The 12,177-nt window shown below is 40.9% G+C and overlaps 1 protein-coding gene across 1 annotated transcript in view; it reads right to left on the reverse strand.

The window, feature by feature from the left end:
- The window catches only part of PDGFRL (platelet derived growth factor receptor like), a 63,404-nt gene that overhangs the window by 44,046 nt on the left and 7,181 nt on the right, over positions 1–12,177 (reverse strand). Inside the window, exon 2 of the mRNA XM_021694190.1 lies at positions 4,496–4,793. Within this exon, the coding sequence (XP_021549865.1) occupies positions 4,496–4,793 (298 nt within the window). The remainder of the gene's footprint in view (positions 1–4,495; positions 4,794–12,177) is intronic.

The raw sequence follows: 12,177 nt of genomic DNA on the forward strand, positions 1-12,177 counted from the left end.
CAGATCTGGAGCTCAACGGAAACATTTAGGTCTGCCATATGATCAGTGGAGGGCATTTGGTAGCATCTAATGAGAAGAGAAGACACAGAACCAACATTTAATGTCTGGGAGAGTGGACGATGAAGAGCTGGTGAAGCAAACTTCAAGGAGGGGCCCATGAGGCAGGAGGAAAACTGGCAGAAAATGATGCTGTGGAAGCCAAGAGCAGAGCGTTCCCTTCTGTTGAATGGACCTGGTGGGGCAAGTCACATGGGGATTGAAAAGAAAACTCTGTATTTAATGACCTTGACCTTGGTGATTAAATGCATGCAGGAGTCAGGTGGTCTAGGTGGAGGGTGATAGGAGAGGGCAATGGAGACGATGAGGGTAGAGAGAGACTCTTCCAAGGGGCCTGGTTCTGAAGGTGAGAGAGGAAGGTGGCTGGAGGACACACAGGGGCTAAGGTGGGATTTCGTAATATGGAGAAGGCTTATGGAAGGGATCCCGTTGAGAAGGGGAGGTTGAAGATGCCAAACAGGGAGGCAATAACTGATATCTCAAGGCTCCCGAGAAAGCACAGAAGAGTGAGATCCAGGACACAGGCAGAGTTTGACCTTAGTCAGGAGGAGGAACCCTTCCTCCACTATAACTGTCAGAGTAGGGAAGGAAGGGATGTGATAAGATGAAGTCGAGGCAATCCAAAGACTCCAATTTCTCAATAAATTAGGTGAGAATTTCTTTAGCTCAAAGGAGAGAGATGGAAAAGATCAGAGGTTTAGGAAGAGAGAAAAAGTGAGCTCTCTAGAGAAACCTATCTAGCATTGCCAGACACAAGTGACGTGACCATTGTCTAATAGCTCCCATCCAGCCAGCTGCATGCTCTTCTCCACCAGTGTTCAGTGACCAAGTGTGGGCAAGAAGAAGTGGGTGAACAGGTTCATCTGGGTCGGAAATTTCCAAGAAGGAATAAAGGAAAAACAGAGGACAACATAACTTACTTAGGATGGATTCAAGAGGTTGGTAGAAACAACAGACCCTAAAGTCTAATGAGCATAGGAGGGGACAAGATGGATAAAGAGGGAGAAGTTCCTGGGGATGGGGGTGGGGGTGCAGCTGACAAAATGGCTCCATAAGGTGAAGCAAGAATAGGCTCTGAGACAGTGGGGATGGATCCAAGGTGGCACAGCACCCTAGATATAAAACATATTCACATTTTGTTATCACTCTCCCCCCCATAGTCACAGTGTACACGTCTGCACTAAGTGTATTTATCTTTGCATGTTGAGTGAACAAATGCATGCCCAGGAACTGGCTTCTGAAATGATCACTAAACCCCTAGGGAAACCAAAAACTGTTTCCCGAGTTTTGGTGTGTGTCAGGCACTCTTCAAGGTGCTGGGAATCTGATGATGAACCAAACAAACATGGTTATTGCCCACAGTGGCTTACATTTTCATGGGGGAAGATGGGCATAGGCCCCAGATTACAAAGAATTGATCAATTAAATGAGAAAGGAAAGAGGTGTACCGTATTTTCTGGATCTTCTATATTACAACATTCTCTGATTGGAGTCTCGATCAGAATTAACTGCCCCAAAAGATCACCTGATGATCATGCTTGAGAAATGTACACTGCTTAGTAATGATTAGTTGCAATTCATTGAACATTTGCCATGGGCCAGGCAGCACTTACATTAGATAATATAATCTCCATATTCCAGATGAGGAAAGTGGGTTCTAAGCAAATTGCTGATCAAAGATCACTTTGCTGGCTAGTGGTAAAGCAGGATTCAAATCTAACTATGCCTCTGCCTGACCTCTCTGTTCCCTAACCCATTCCCTCTTCTGGTCAGAATCTTGATGGACAAATGTGGTAGCATTGTGAACTTTGTTCCAGAAAGCTACCAAAATTGCTTAAAATGACCAGGCTTTGTTGGAAGCACACCTGGGGAACTTCCAAACCCAAAGCTGTCAGAACACTAGTAAGAACTCATTCCACAGGAAAAAGAACACAAGATGAATACTTCTCCTCTATCCAAAGGTACCACATTCTGGGAAAGATGTCAAGAGTCAATATGTTGAATCTCTGGTGTCAAATAAATCGTGATTTTGTTGTTGTTTGAAATAGAGTTATGACTAGATGTTTTTCACATTTTTCACATTTTTTGGTAAAGTCCTTGGGGGCCCACATCTGTCTTTACTTTCTTAAAAAGCCCTGACTCTGCTTTGAATACAATTTAATGTTACAAAGTCAAAATTGGGGTTTTTAGCTCTTAAATATTTCTCTTCAATTCAGATTCATGTTCACTTTACTTTGAGTCCTTAAGATATTTTCAAACATATTGTGGCTAATACAACTTCGAAAATACTTCTAGAAAATATTATATCTTCAAGGGCCAAATCATCTAGCTTTAAAATATTGTAAGTCAAAGATTAACTGTTCAGAATGATTTAAAATAGCTCAATTCTGTTTTTTTGAAAAAGTGTATAAATCTCACTTTAGAAATTAAATCATTTAAAAGGTAGTAAATGGTAGTAAATCTTTCCAGATCTGTCCCAAGCAGGGGATGCACACACATACTTTAATACATACATACAAACACACACACACCACTCTTCATCCAACCCAATATTCCTCAAGGAAAACTCTACACTATTACATCTCCCAAAGCCAGAAGAGTATCTTCAGAATAAAATATGAGTCTTAATACAAGAGGTAGAGAGATGGAGAGATACTACTTGTATATATTTCGATTTATTTATTCTCTAAGGTGTATGTGTGTAAGAAGGGGAAGAAGATTGTCTAGTCATCCAATAGCTAAAGCTAAATGCCAAGGACTCAGTTAAGCCCTGTGAAAAACACAGATTAAAAAAAAGGAGACATAAGCATAAAGAGAGATCAAAAGAGGATGCACCCCGGGATATGGGAAAGCGAACCCCAGGAGGTGGGACCCAGCCTTCCCTGAGAGAGCCACACGCAGGCTGAAGTTAGCCAGGTGAAGAGGGGCCTCAGAGGGAGCAGGGCACATTTGATGATCTTACAGGAGCCCAGGCTAGTGAAAGCAGATACTAATCTAGAGATTAGAGGTGACGCTAGAGAGATTCTGAGTTCAAGGAGGATCTCATCAGCCAGGTGAAAATGTTGGACTTTATCCCCAGTGGAGCCCTACCCGTTAAGTAGGGGAAAGGCATGTTCAGATCCACATTTTTAAGACCTCAGCCCAGTGGCAGTGAGAAGGAGCCCAGGAGGACATCTGGGTGTGGTTACTGTGGATTGGAGGTGAGTGGCCACATTGTGGTTGGACAGGTTCACGGATTAAGAGAATGTGGGGGCATGAGGGGAGTTAGGGCTGGGGGAGGCAAGGGTGCTCCCCAGTTGAGTGTCCCAGCCGCTGAGTACATGCCGGTGTCCTGGAGGGAAGGGAAGATGTGCGGGGGTGGAGTTTGTGTGGAAAATGAACCTGTCAGGAACACACAGAATTTTTGATGCCTGAGATGCTCATTCTTTCTCCATTCAAGTCATTCCAGACAATATCCTGCATGGATTCCTTTTCCTGAATCATATGAAGAAAAAGCTGGAAAGAATCTTAGAAATCATGTAGTTGGATTCCCTTCATTCTGTGCATGAGAAAATGGAGACCCAGTGATTTCAGCGGACCCCCCTGCAAAGATGCACTGGACCCCCAGCCCCTAAGGCCCCGGGGTCCTCCCAGGACCCACTGAAGTGTGGTCCATGTTCTTGGTTTTTTTTTTTTTAAAGATTTTATTTATTTATTTATTTGAGAGAGAGAATGAGATAGAGAGAGAGAGCATGAGAGGGGGGAGGGTCAGAGGGAGAAGCAGGCTTCCCGCTGAGCAGGGAGCCCGATGCGGGACTCGATCCCGGGACTCCAGGATCATGACCTGAGCCGAAGGCAGTCGCTTAACCAACTGAGCCACCCAGGCGCCCCCGTGTTCTTGCTTTTTAACACTTTTCCTAAACATCACCTTAACCACTTTTCCTGCGCAAGAAACACAGGCTCCAGAAGGTACTCATTCCAATGTGGCCCTCTCACCAGCTGAGGCTCTGAACATGAACCGCACATACTCAGGAAAGTAAACACAAACCAGAAGCAGTTGAAAAGTTCAAAATCAGTGTAAGTTGGCTTCTCCTCAACGTGCTTATAGGCATCTCCTGTTAGGTCATTTCGGTTTTCAATATGATTACATAAAAAAATAACAGAAAGCAGTGATTGGGCTCATTATTTTTACGGTATGAATTCTTCAATATCTATGCATCATGGTTTCAATTATTTGTCTTTTGGCTTCCTATAAAATTTCACCATTTTAACCCATGTGGATAGTATTTGCAATAATTTAAAAAAAACTGGACAAAGAAATAAAATCTATGGCTTTTGTTCATTGAGCTTTCATTTTTTTATAGGCTATTAGGGTGAAGTGGTGGATGGCAGAAACAATGCAATATTTAACACTAAACCCTTGACCAACGCAAGTAAAAATAAATAAATAAATGCTCACCTGAGGCGAGAGTCCTTAAAGGTGTCAAGATAGGTGGGATAACTCCATTCAATCTTGTTCCCTTTACATCGAAGCTCTAGAGTTTGCCCTGCCGTCAGACTCAGGGTCGCAGCAGGTTTCTGGAAGCGGCCTTTATCCATCATATGTATCATTATAGACTGCGTCTTTGGTGTGACATCAGCTGCATCCCTGTCCTTTATTTTAGGAATTTTGGGTTTCACCTTTTTGTTGGTAGGCTTGATTCTATTCTCTCCCGGCTCCTTTGGACGCTTGTTCTTGGGAGGCTGTTGGTCAGTAACTAGTACAAACGTGAGGAGAGAACAATGCACTCAAGTCGTAATGAACCAGAGGATTCCACACCTAAAACAGGCAAATTTTTGAAACTCTTCTCCTACATGAAAATTATTTTCAGGAATAATCATTATTTTCTTGGTTTATTCCTTAGTTGTAAAACAATAGTCACTGAGAGGGAAGATATTTCAGTTTCAAAGATTTTATTCAAATTCAGCAAAATATTGCACATATGAACTAAAACTCACACTTACCAAACAACAAGACTATTCCTTATAGTTCACCCTGTCTCGCAATGTCTAAGGGGTCACAGAGAAGGGCAAAGCCCTTCAAAGGCGCTCAAGGCTGTTTTCCATCCTTGCGGTCTTGGGGCTCTCATTGATCATTCTGAATTTACTGTTTAAATGCAGGAATATGTCATCTCCAGGGAATGCAGACACAAAATGAACCATAAGCACACTCAGAAGAGTCCAAACCACTACGAACTCTCTCCTAAATGAGTGTGCACAGTGGAGTCTGTGTGTACCTGGGTGGACAACGTCCATATATAATACAAAGCTTAGGAAGGAGTAAGTCCTAAACCTGTGCTCATTTATTTTTTACTTTTTAGTTTTAGTTTTTAGAGATTTATTTTAGAGAGAGAGCACATGCATGAGCCGGGGGAGGGGCAGAGGGAGAGGGAGAGAGAGAATCTCAAGCAGACTCCCCGCTGAGTAAGGAACCTGACAGGGGGCTCATCCCATGACCCTGATCATGACCTGAGCCAAAATCCAGTTGGCTACTTAACCAACTGAGCCACCCAGGGGCCCCAAACCTGTGCTCATTTAAAACTTCCACATAAGTTATTAAAAGCTCAACAGAAACTGTAGCAATGGTTTAGAACTTAGCCAACAAAATATTTTGGGGTGAAGATTATTTGATCACCAACACTGTTGATAATCCTGGCAAAGGGTGATAATAAAAAAGCTGACCTACTTTGAGTCCATTTTATTTCTGTTTTTCCTTTCTCTATAGACAGTTCACCCCTTATTGCCTGCATCCAGGGAGGAGGGCTCTTGCTTCCCTTCCCTTGTTATGCCTCTGGGCTCCAGAAACCTCAAATGTCCCACATGCCTGCACAGCCTTGGACTTGTGTCCACCCAGCAAGGACAAGAAGAAAACCAAGCAGTTTCAGTTTGCCCTTCTGCCTGCATGAACTCAAGGGCAACCTCACTATATACCCACAAAATTACCAAATATCCCAACTTACAGGGTCCTGAGAGTCATTTAGGTAAAATTCTCATGTTATAGGTTTAAAAAATTAAGGAGACCCTGAAAAGTTAAGTTGCACACAGCTGGTTAGGAGCAGAATGTAAGAGTAGAATTGAAGTCTTCTGACTCTTATTCCAAGTGCTTATTTCACTATACATAGATAAATATCCTGTATATATTTTGAATAGATAGCCACACAAAGCTTGGCCAACTGAGGGAATTGCAGAGCCAACTGAGGGAATTGCAGGAAAAGTGATAAATCAGGAGAAAATCTTTTCCTTTTTGATGTATTTATTTATCTAATAATACCCTGGTGTACTTAAGACTTGGGGTGGCCAAAAGTATGAAGACATTGAAATTGGGATCAAGAAATAGAAAAAAGGTAAGAGTTGCAAGCTCATATACCAGTGGGCCAGGCAGGTGACCAAACAAGGTAAGCCAAGTGGGCCTGGTGAGGCCATGCCCTCCCTAAGGGACAGATCCTCCTGCTTCAGGAGACCCCTGTTTAAGAGAGTACATGCCCACACTTGCTGAATCTGATAACCTCAAAGGATGGCAGAAATGCAGATTTCCTGATTTGTAAATATCAGAAACTCAATTTTCAGAAACTTCATGTTTGAATCCCTGAGGTTAGAAGTCAGGTAGTAATTTTCCTTGAAGGGGTGAGAGCCCAGGAGGGTACATGAGGGCAATTTCCAGGAACAGTCTCTCTTGATCTGGGCTAGTTACAGGCGTGTGCACAGTTTGTGAGCATTTCATGGAGCCATACTCTTACGTACTAAAGATTCAGCTGATCTGGACTCAACTGCGTTGATAAACTTGGCTTCCTTTGCATGTCGCCCTTTGCCCTTTGAAACAGGAGCCATTTAGATTCCACTTTTAGTTCAGCTGAGCCAGACTCTGGAACCAATCCCACTCTGAACCCAGTATCAATCAACATCAACTCCTCAGCATGCTGCCTTCTTTGGGCTTGTATGTCTTGGTGCCTAAGCCCTGTTCTTTTCCATGACTTCAGGGCCAGTTGAGACCCCTCCTTCTTTCCATAGGTCTGAGTCTCTTGTTATTTCCCATCCTTCCTCTACTCTAGCTTCTCTGGGTCATGCGCCCTGCTGAACTTCTTCAGTCCTTCCAGGGAGCAGAGTTGTGTTCTTGAGCACCAGTCTCCAAGGCGAGTCCCCAGTGCCTGCTATTGAACCTGCTGTTTGCCAAGTCTTCCCCTGATCCAGCACATTTGGCTTATTTACCCCCAAAGTTCTAATGACAGAGGAGGGTGGGCAGTGGCACACATGCACATATTTCCCCAGCCTTCTAGAAGGAGAAGCACCGTAACCACTGGGAACATATTGGATCACCATGAGCACGCTAATCCAGCAACATCAGTTGTGAACATAAATTTCAGTTTTGCAATAAAGGAAAAATCACAGTACTTTACTTAAGGTAGAAAATTAAAGTGTACCATTAGACATCCATCATCTGTGCCCCACAGGTATTTTGATCACACTGTGCCTATGGGATTCATGGACTTCTGGGTTGAAGTCTAATTTGATGTATTTTCTTTATCATGTAACAGGAATCCAAGCTATCAGAAAGGACCACAACTTTCTGCAAATCCTATGGAATTTAGACAACCAGTGCAACTCACTTGACTTCTAAGCTCTCAGATACTGTGGGACTCTGTTACTCAGGAACATTAGATTACCTAATTATGGATATTATGCATCCAAATGTGGTATTATCCCTGCAAAGTAATCTGACTTGTTCACCAAATAGACAATATCAACTGATCTAACTGTATAGTTGGTCCAGCTGCCTGACTGATGGAATTGGTCCATGGTTTGATAAAAATGACAGCCAGCCTACCGACCCCATAAGGCATCCAGACGGACCTGGGACTGAGTGATTCCCAAATTCCATGTCTAACTTCTTAAAGAATATGACTTTTCTACCTATGTAAATTATTTTCCTATGGTCTAAAAAATCATATTATAGATAAATAAAAGTGAAAGCCCATTACCATTACATTTTTGAGATGATAGCATAGTAGTATATTTTACAGAGAAGTAGGTGGTAAAATTCACAAATCATTAAATGCCATTATTGACTTCAGGTCCTAGCTGTCACTTACTAGGTGTGTGACACTGGGAAGTTATCTATCCTCTCTCTCAGCTTGTTCATCTGTAAATTGAGAATTATATGTTAATAATGACTAACTCATCAATTGTTGTGGGGATTAAATGAGTTAATACGTTTAACATACTGAGAATAGTGTCTGACCCATAGTAAATAAGTGCTAGCTGAGTGCTACTTGCTATTTTGTGGTTGTCTTGTGACAATGTCTCATGGTGATCTCCATGATAAATTTGTAATGGAAACAAAGCAGTTATTCTTCTTCCTAATTTACAGGTGAAATAATTGAGATCACAGATGCCAAGTAGCTCACCCCAGTCACTAAGAAGCTGGCAAAGAAACAGACCCTTGGATGCCAGGTCTAGAGTCTTCTCTGGTTCATGCTATTGTCTTTTGATTCACTTAAAGACATGTTGTAACAGTTTCTTTCCTTCTTTCCTCCTCCCCTCCTCCTCCTCCTCCTCCTCTCCCTCCTCCTCCTCCTCCTCTCCCTCCTCCTCCCCCTTCCTCTCCCTTCTCCTCCCCCTTCCTCTCCTTCTCCTTCTTCTTCCTCTTCTTTTGCACAAACCTCATGCATAGCACCCTTGTCTAAATGGTTTCTTTGTGTGATATGCCCCAGGCTTTGACAAGAATTTCCAAATCAAACAGAACATGATTCCAGGAAGAAGAGTACAAACTTCCTGGAAGGGCTGGTTTTGCTTTTCCAAGGCATACATTAGAATCCCTAAGTGAAGAGACACTGAAAAGCCTGTCTCCAAAATAAATGAATAAATGTTATAAAACAAGAAGTAAGCAGGACAAAGGACTGTAATCCTTCAGTACTAATTGAGGATTGCAATCAAACCTTTAAATAAAGGTGACCTATTAACCTCTCTAATTCTGTAGAATTATGTTGGAGGAGTTAAAAAAGAAAAAAACCAAATTCACTAGCAGAATCACTGACAGCTGCTCAGAGGAGGACTAGATATGAATACAGTCATTAATATAAAGATCTGTAGCTGTTTGCCTTTTTTTCCCCATGGACAGTTAAGGATAAAGGTCTGACGTGAGGGTCACATGAAAATAACCACACTATAAATTTGCTGAGTAGCTCAGGGCTTCCCCATTGAGTTATATAAACTGATGAACATGCTCTACTCGAATTTTTTGATTCCTCATGAAACACCCCAGAAGAATACATGCACTTCCCCAAGAATGACGCTGAGAAGGTGGGAAAGCAATGACACTTGGGAGATGAAAATGTAAAGATGAGAGGCTTTCCTTTCCCTACTCGCTTTGAGAACCCCACTCCAAAATACCCTCCTACCATTTCTTAAAGTATCATTTTCTTAAAATACCAATTTCTAAGAATAAATACTTCTACTCCAGGACAAAGATGTTACTTTGACAGCTCCTGCCCAACTGCACCAGGTCGGTGGTCTCTGCCAGGACCAGTGCACCCCCAAAGTGACTCCCACATGACCAGCCTCACCCAAAAGTATGCCCACAGCAGCTGTGTTCCAGCCACAGCAGGAAGGCACCTGCAGCCCACACGAGGTGACCCTGGAATGTCTGATTCTGGTGACCAAGAAGGATAGCACTTCTGGGCCCCACTGGACACCCTTTACATGGCACCATGTTCTTCAAGACTGGAAGATGTAGCTAATCTACCTAAAACATAGAAACAAACACAGAGAGAGAATGAGGAGGCGGAGGAATATATTCCAAACAAAAGAACAAGACAAAACCTTAGATAGAACTAAACAAAATGGAGATATAAGCAATCTATCTGATAGAGAGGTCAAAGTCATGGTCATAAAGATGCTCATTGGACTCAGAGAAAGAATGAATGAATACAGTGGGAACTTCAAAAAAGAGAAAGAAAATATTAAAAAGAACCAGAGTTGAAGAATACAATAACTGAAATAAAAAATACACTAAAGGGAATCAATAACAGAAATGCAGAAAATGCAGAAAAATGGATCAGTGATCTGGAAGACAGGGTACTGGAAATAACACACAAGATTTAAAAAAATAAGAATAGCTTAAGGAACCTCTAGGACGTTAAACATACTAACGTTTGCATTATAGAGTTGCCAGAAGGCATAGAGAGAAAAGGAAAGAAAATTTATTTGAAAAATAATGGCTGAAAACATTCCCAACCTGGGGAAGGAAACAGACATCCAAGTTCAAGAAGCACAGAAAGCCCCAAACAAGATGAACCCAAAGATGTCCATACCAAGACACATTATAATTGAATGTCAAAAATTAAATATATAGAGAGAATCTTGAAAGCAGCAAGAGTAAAGCAACTAGTTGTGTACAAGGGAACACCCAAAAGACTATCAGCTGGTTTTTGAGCAGAAACCCCACAGGCCAGAAGGGAGTGGTATAATATATTCTAAGTGCTGAAGGAAAAAAACTATAATCAAGAGTATTCAACCCCACAAAATTATCATTCAAAATTGAAAGATAAATTTTCCCAGACAAACAAAAGTTAAAAGGGTTCATCACCACTGAACTGGCCTTGTAAGAAATGTTAAAGGGCCTTTTTAAAGAGGAAAAATAAAGAGCCATAAGTGGAAGAAAATTATGAAAGAAAAAATCTCACCAGTAAAAGCAAATGGAATAAACGGAGTGGACCAACCACTTATGAAGGCTAGTGTGAAGGTTAAAAGACAAAAGTAGTAAAATCAACTATATCTACAATAATTATTTAGTGGATACACACACAAAGAAAATGTAATATGATGTCACATACATAAAACGTGGGGAAGGTAAAAATGTAGCATACTGCTTTTAGAATGTGCTCAGACTTAAGCAACAGTTAACTTAAAATAGATTGCTATATACATAGGATGTTATATATAAATTTCATGGTAACCAAAATCAAAAACCTAGAAAAGTTTTACAAAAAAAAAAAGGGAGAGAGAGATTTCTAAACATAGCACTAAAGAAAGTCATCAAATCTCAAGAAAGCAAGAGATGAAAAAGGGAACAGAAAGAACTATAAAAGCAACCAGAAAACAATGAAAAAAATGGCAGTAAGTATATAGGTCAATAATTACTTTAAATGTTGATAAATGCTCCAGTCAAAAGACATAGGGTAAGTGATTATATTAAAAAACAAGACCCATCTCTATGCTGACTATAAGAGACTTAGTTCAGAGCTAAAGACACACACAGACCAAAAGTGAAAGGATGGAAAAAGATTATCCATGCAAATGGAGATTTAAAAAAAAAAAAAAAAGACCTGGGATAGCAGTATTTATATCAGACAAAAGAGTTTGTTTATTTGAGAGCGAGGGAGTGTGAGCGGGGAAGGGAGGGCAGAGGGAGAGGGAGAGAGAAAATCCCAAGCAGGCTCCATGCTCATCACCCTGAGATGATGAACCGAGCCAAAATCAAGAGTCAGATGCTTAAGTGACTAAGCCACCCAGGGACTCCCAGACAAAAGAGACTTTAAAACAAAGACTGTAAAAAATGGCAAAGAAGGGTATTGCATACTGATAAAAGCATCAATCCAGCTGGAAGATATAAACATCGTAAAAATCCTAAAGACTCCACCAAAAAAACTACTAGAATTGATAAATGAATTGAGTAATGTTGCAGCATACAACACTAATATACAGAAATCTGTTGTGTCTCTATAACACTAATAAACTAGCTGAATGTAAATTAAGAAAACAATTTCACTTATAATTGCCTCAATAAGAATAAAATATTTAAGAATAAATTTAACTAAAAAGGTGAAAGACATACTCTGAAAACTGTGACAGTGATGAAAGAAAATGAAGATGACATAAAGAAATGGAAAGATATACCATGCTCATGGATTACAAGAATTAATATTATTAAAATGTCTATACTACCCAAAGCAATTTACAGATTCAGCGCTATCCCTATCAAAATATCAATGCATTTTTCACCAAACTAGAACAAATAATCCTATAATTTGAATGGAACCACAAAAGACCCTAGAAGGCCAAAGCACTCTTGAGAAAGAAAAACAAAACTTCAGGTATCATGCTCCC

The sequence above is a fragment of the Neomonachus schauinslandi genome, chromosome 2, assembly GCF_002201575.2.
Source record: "Neomonachus schauinslandi chromosome 2, ASM220157v2, whole genome shotgun sequence".
Classification (NCBI taxonomy): Eukaryota; Metazoa; Chordata; class Mammalia; order Carnivora; family Phocidae; genus Neomonachus; species Neomonachus schauinslandi.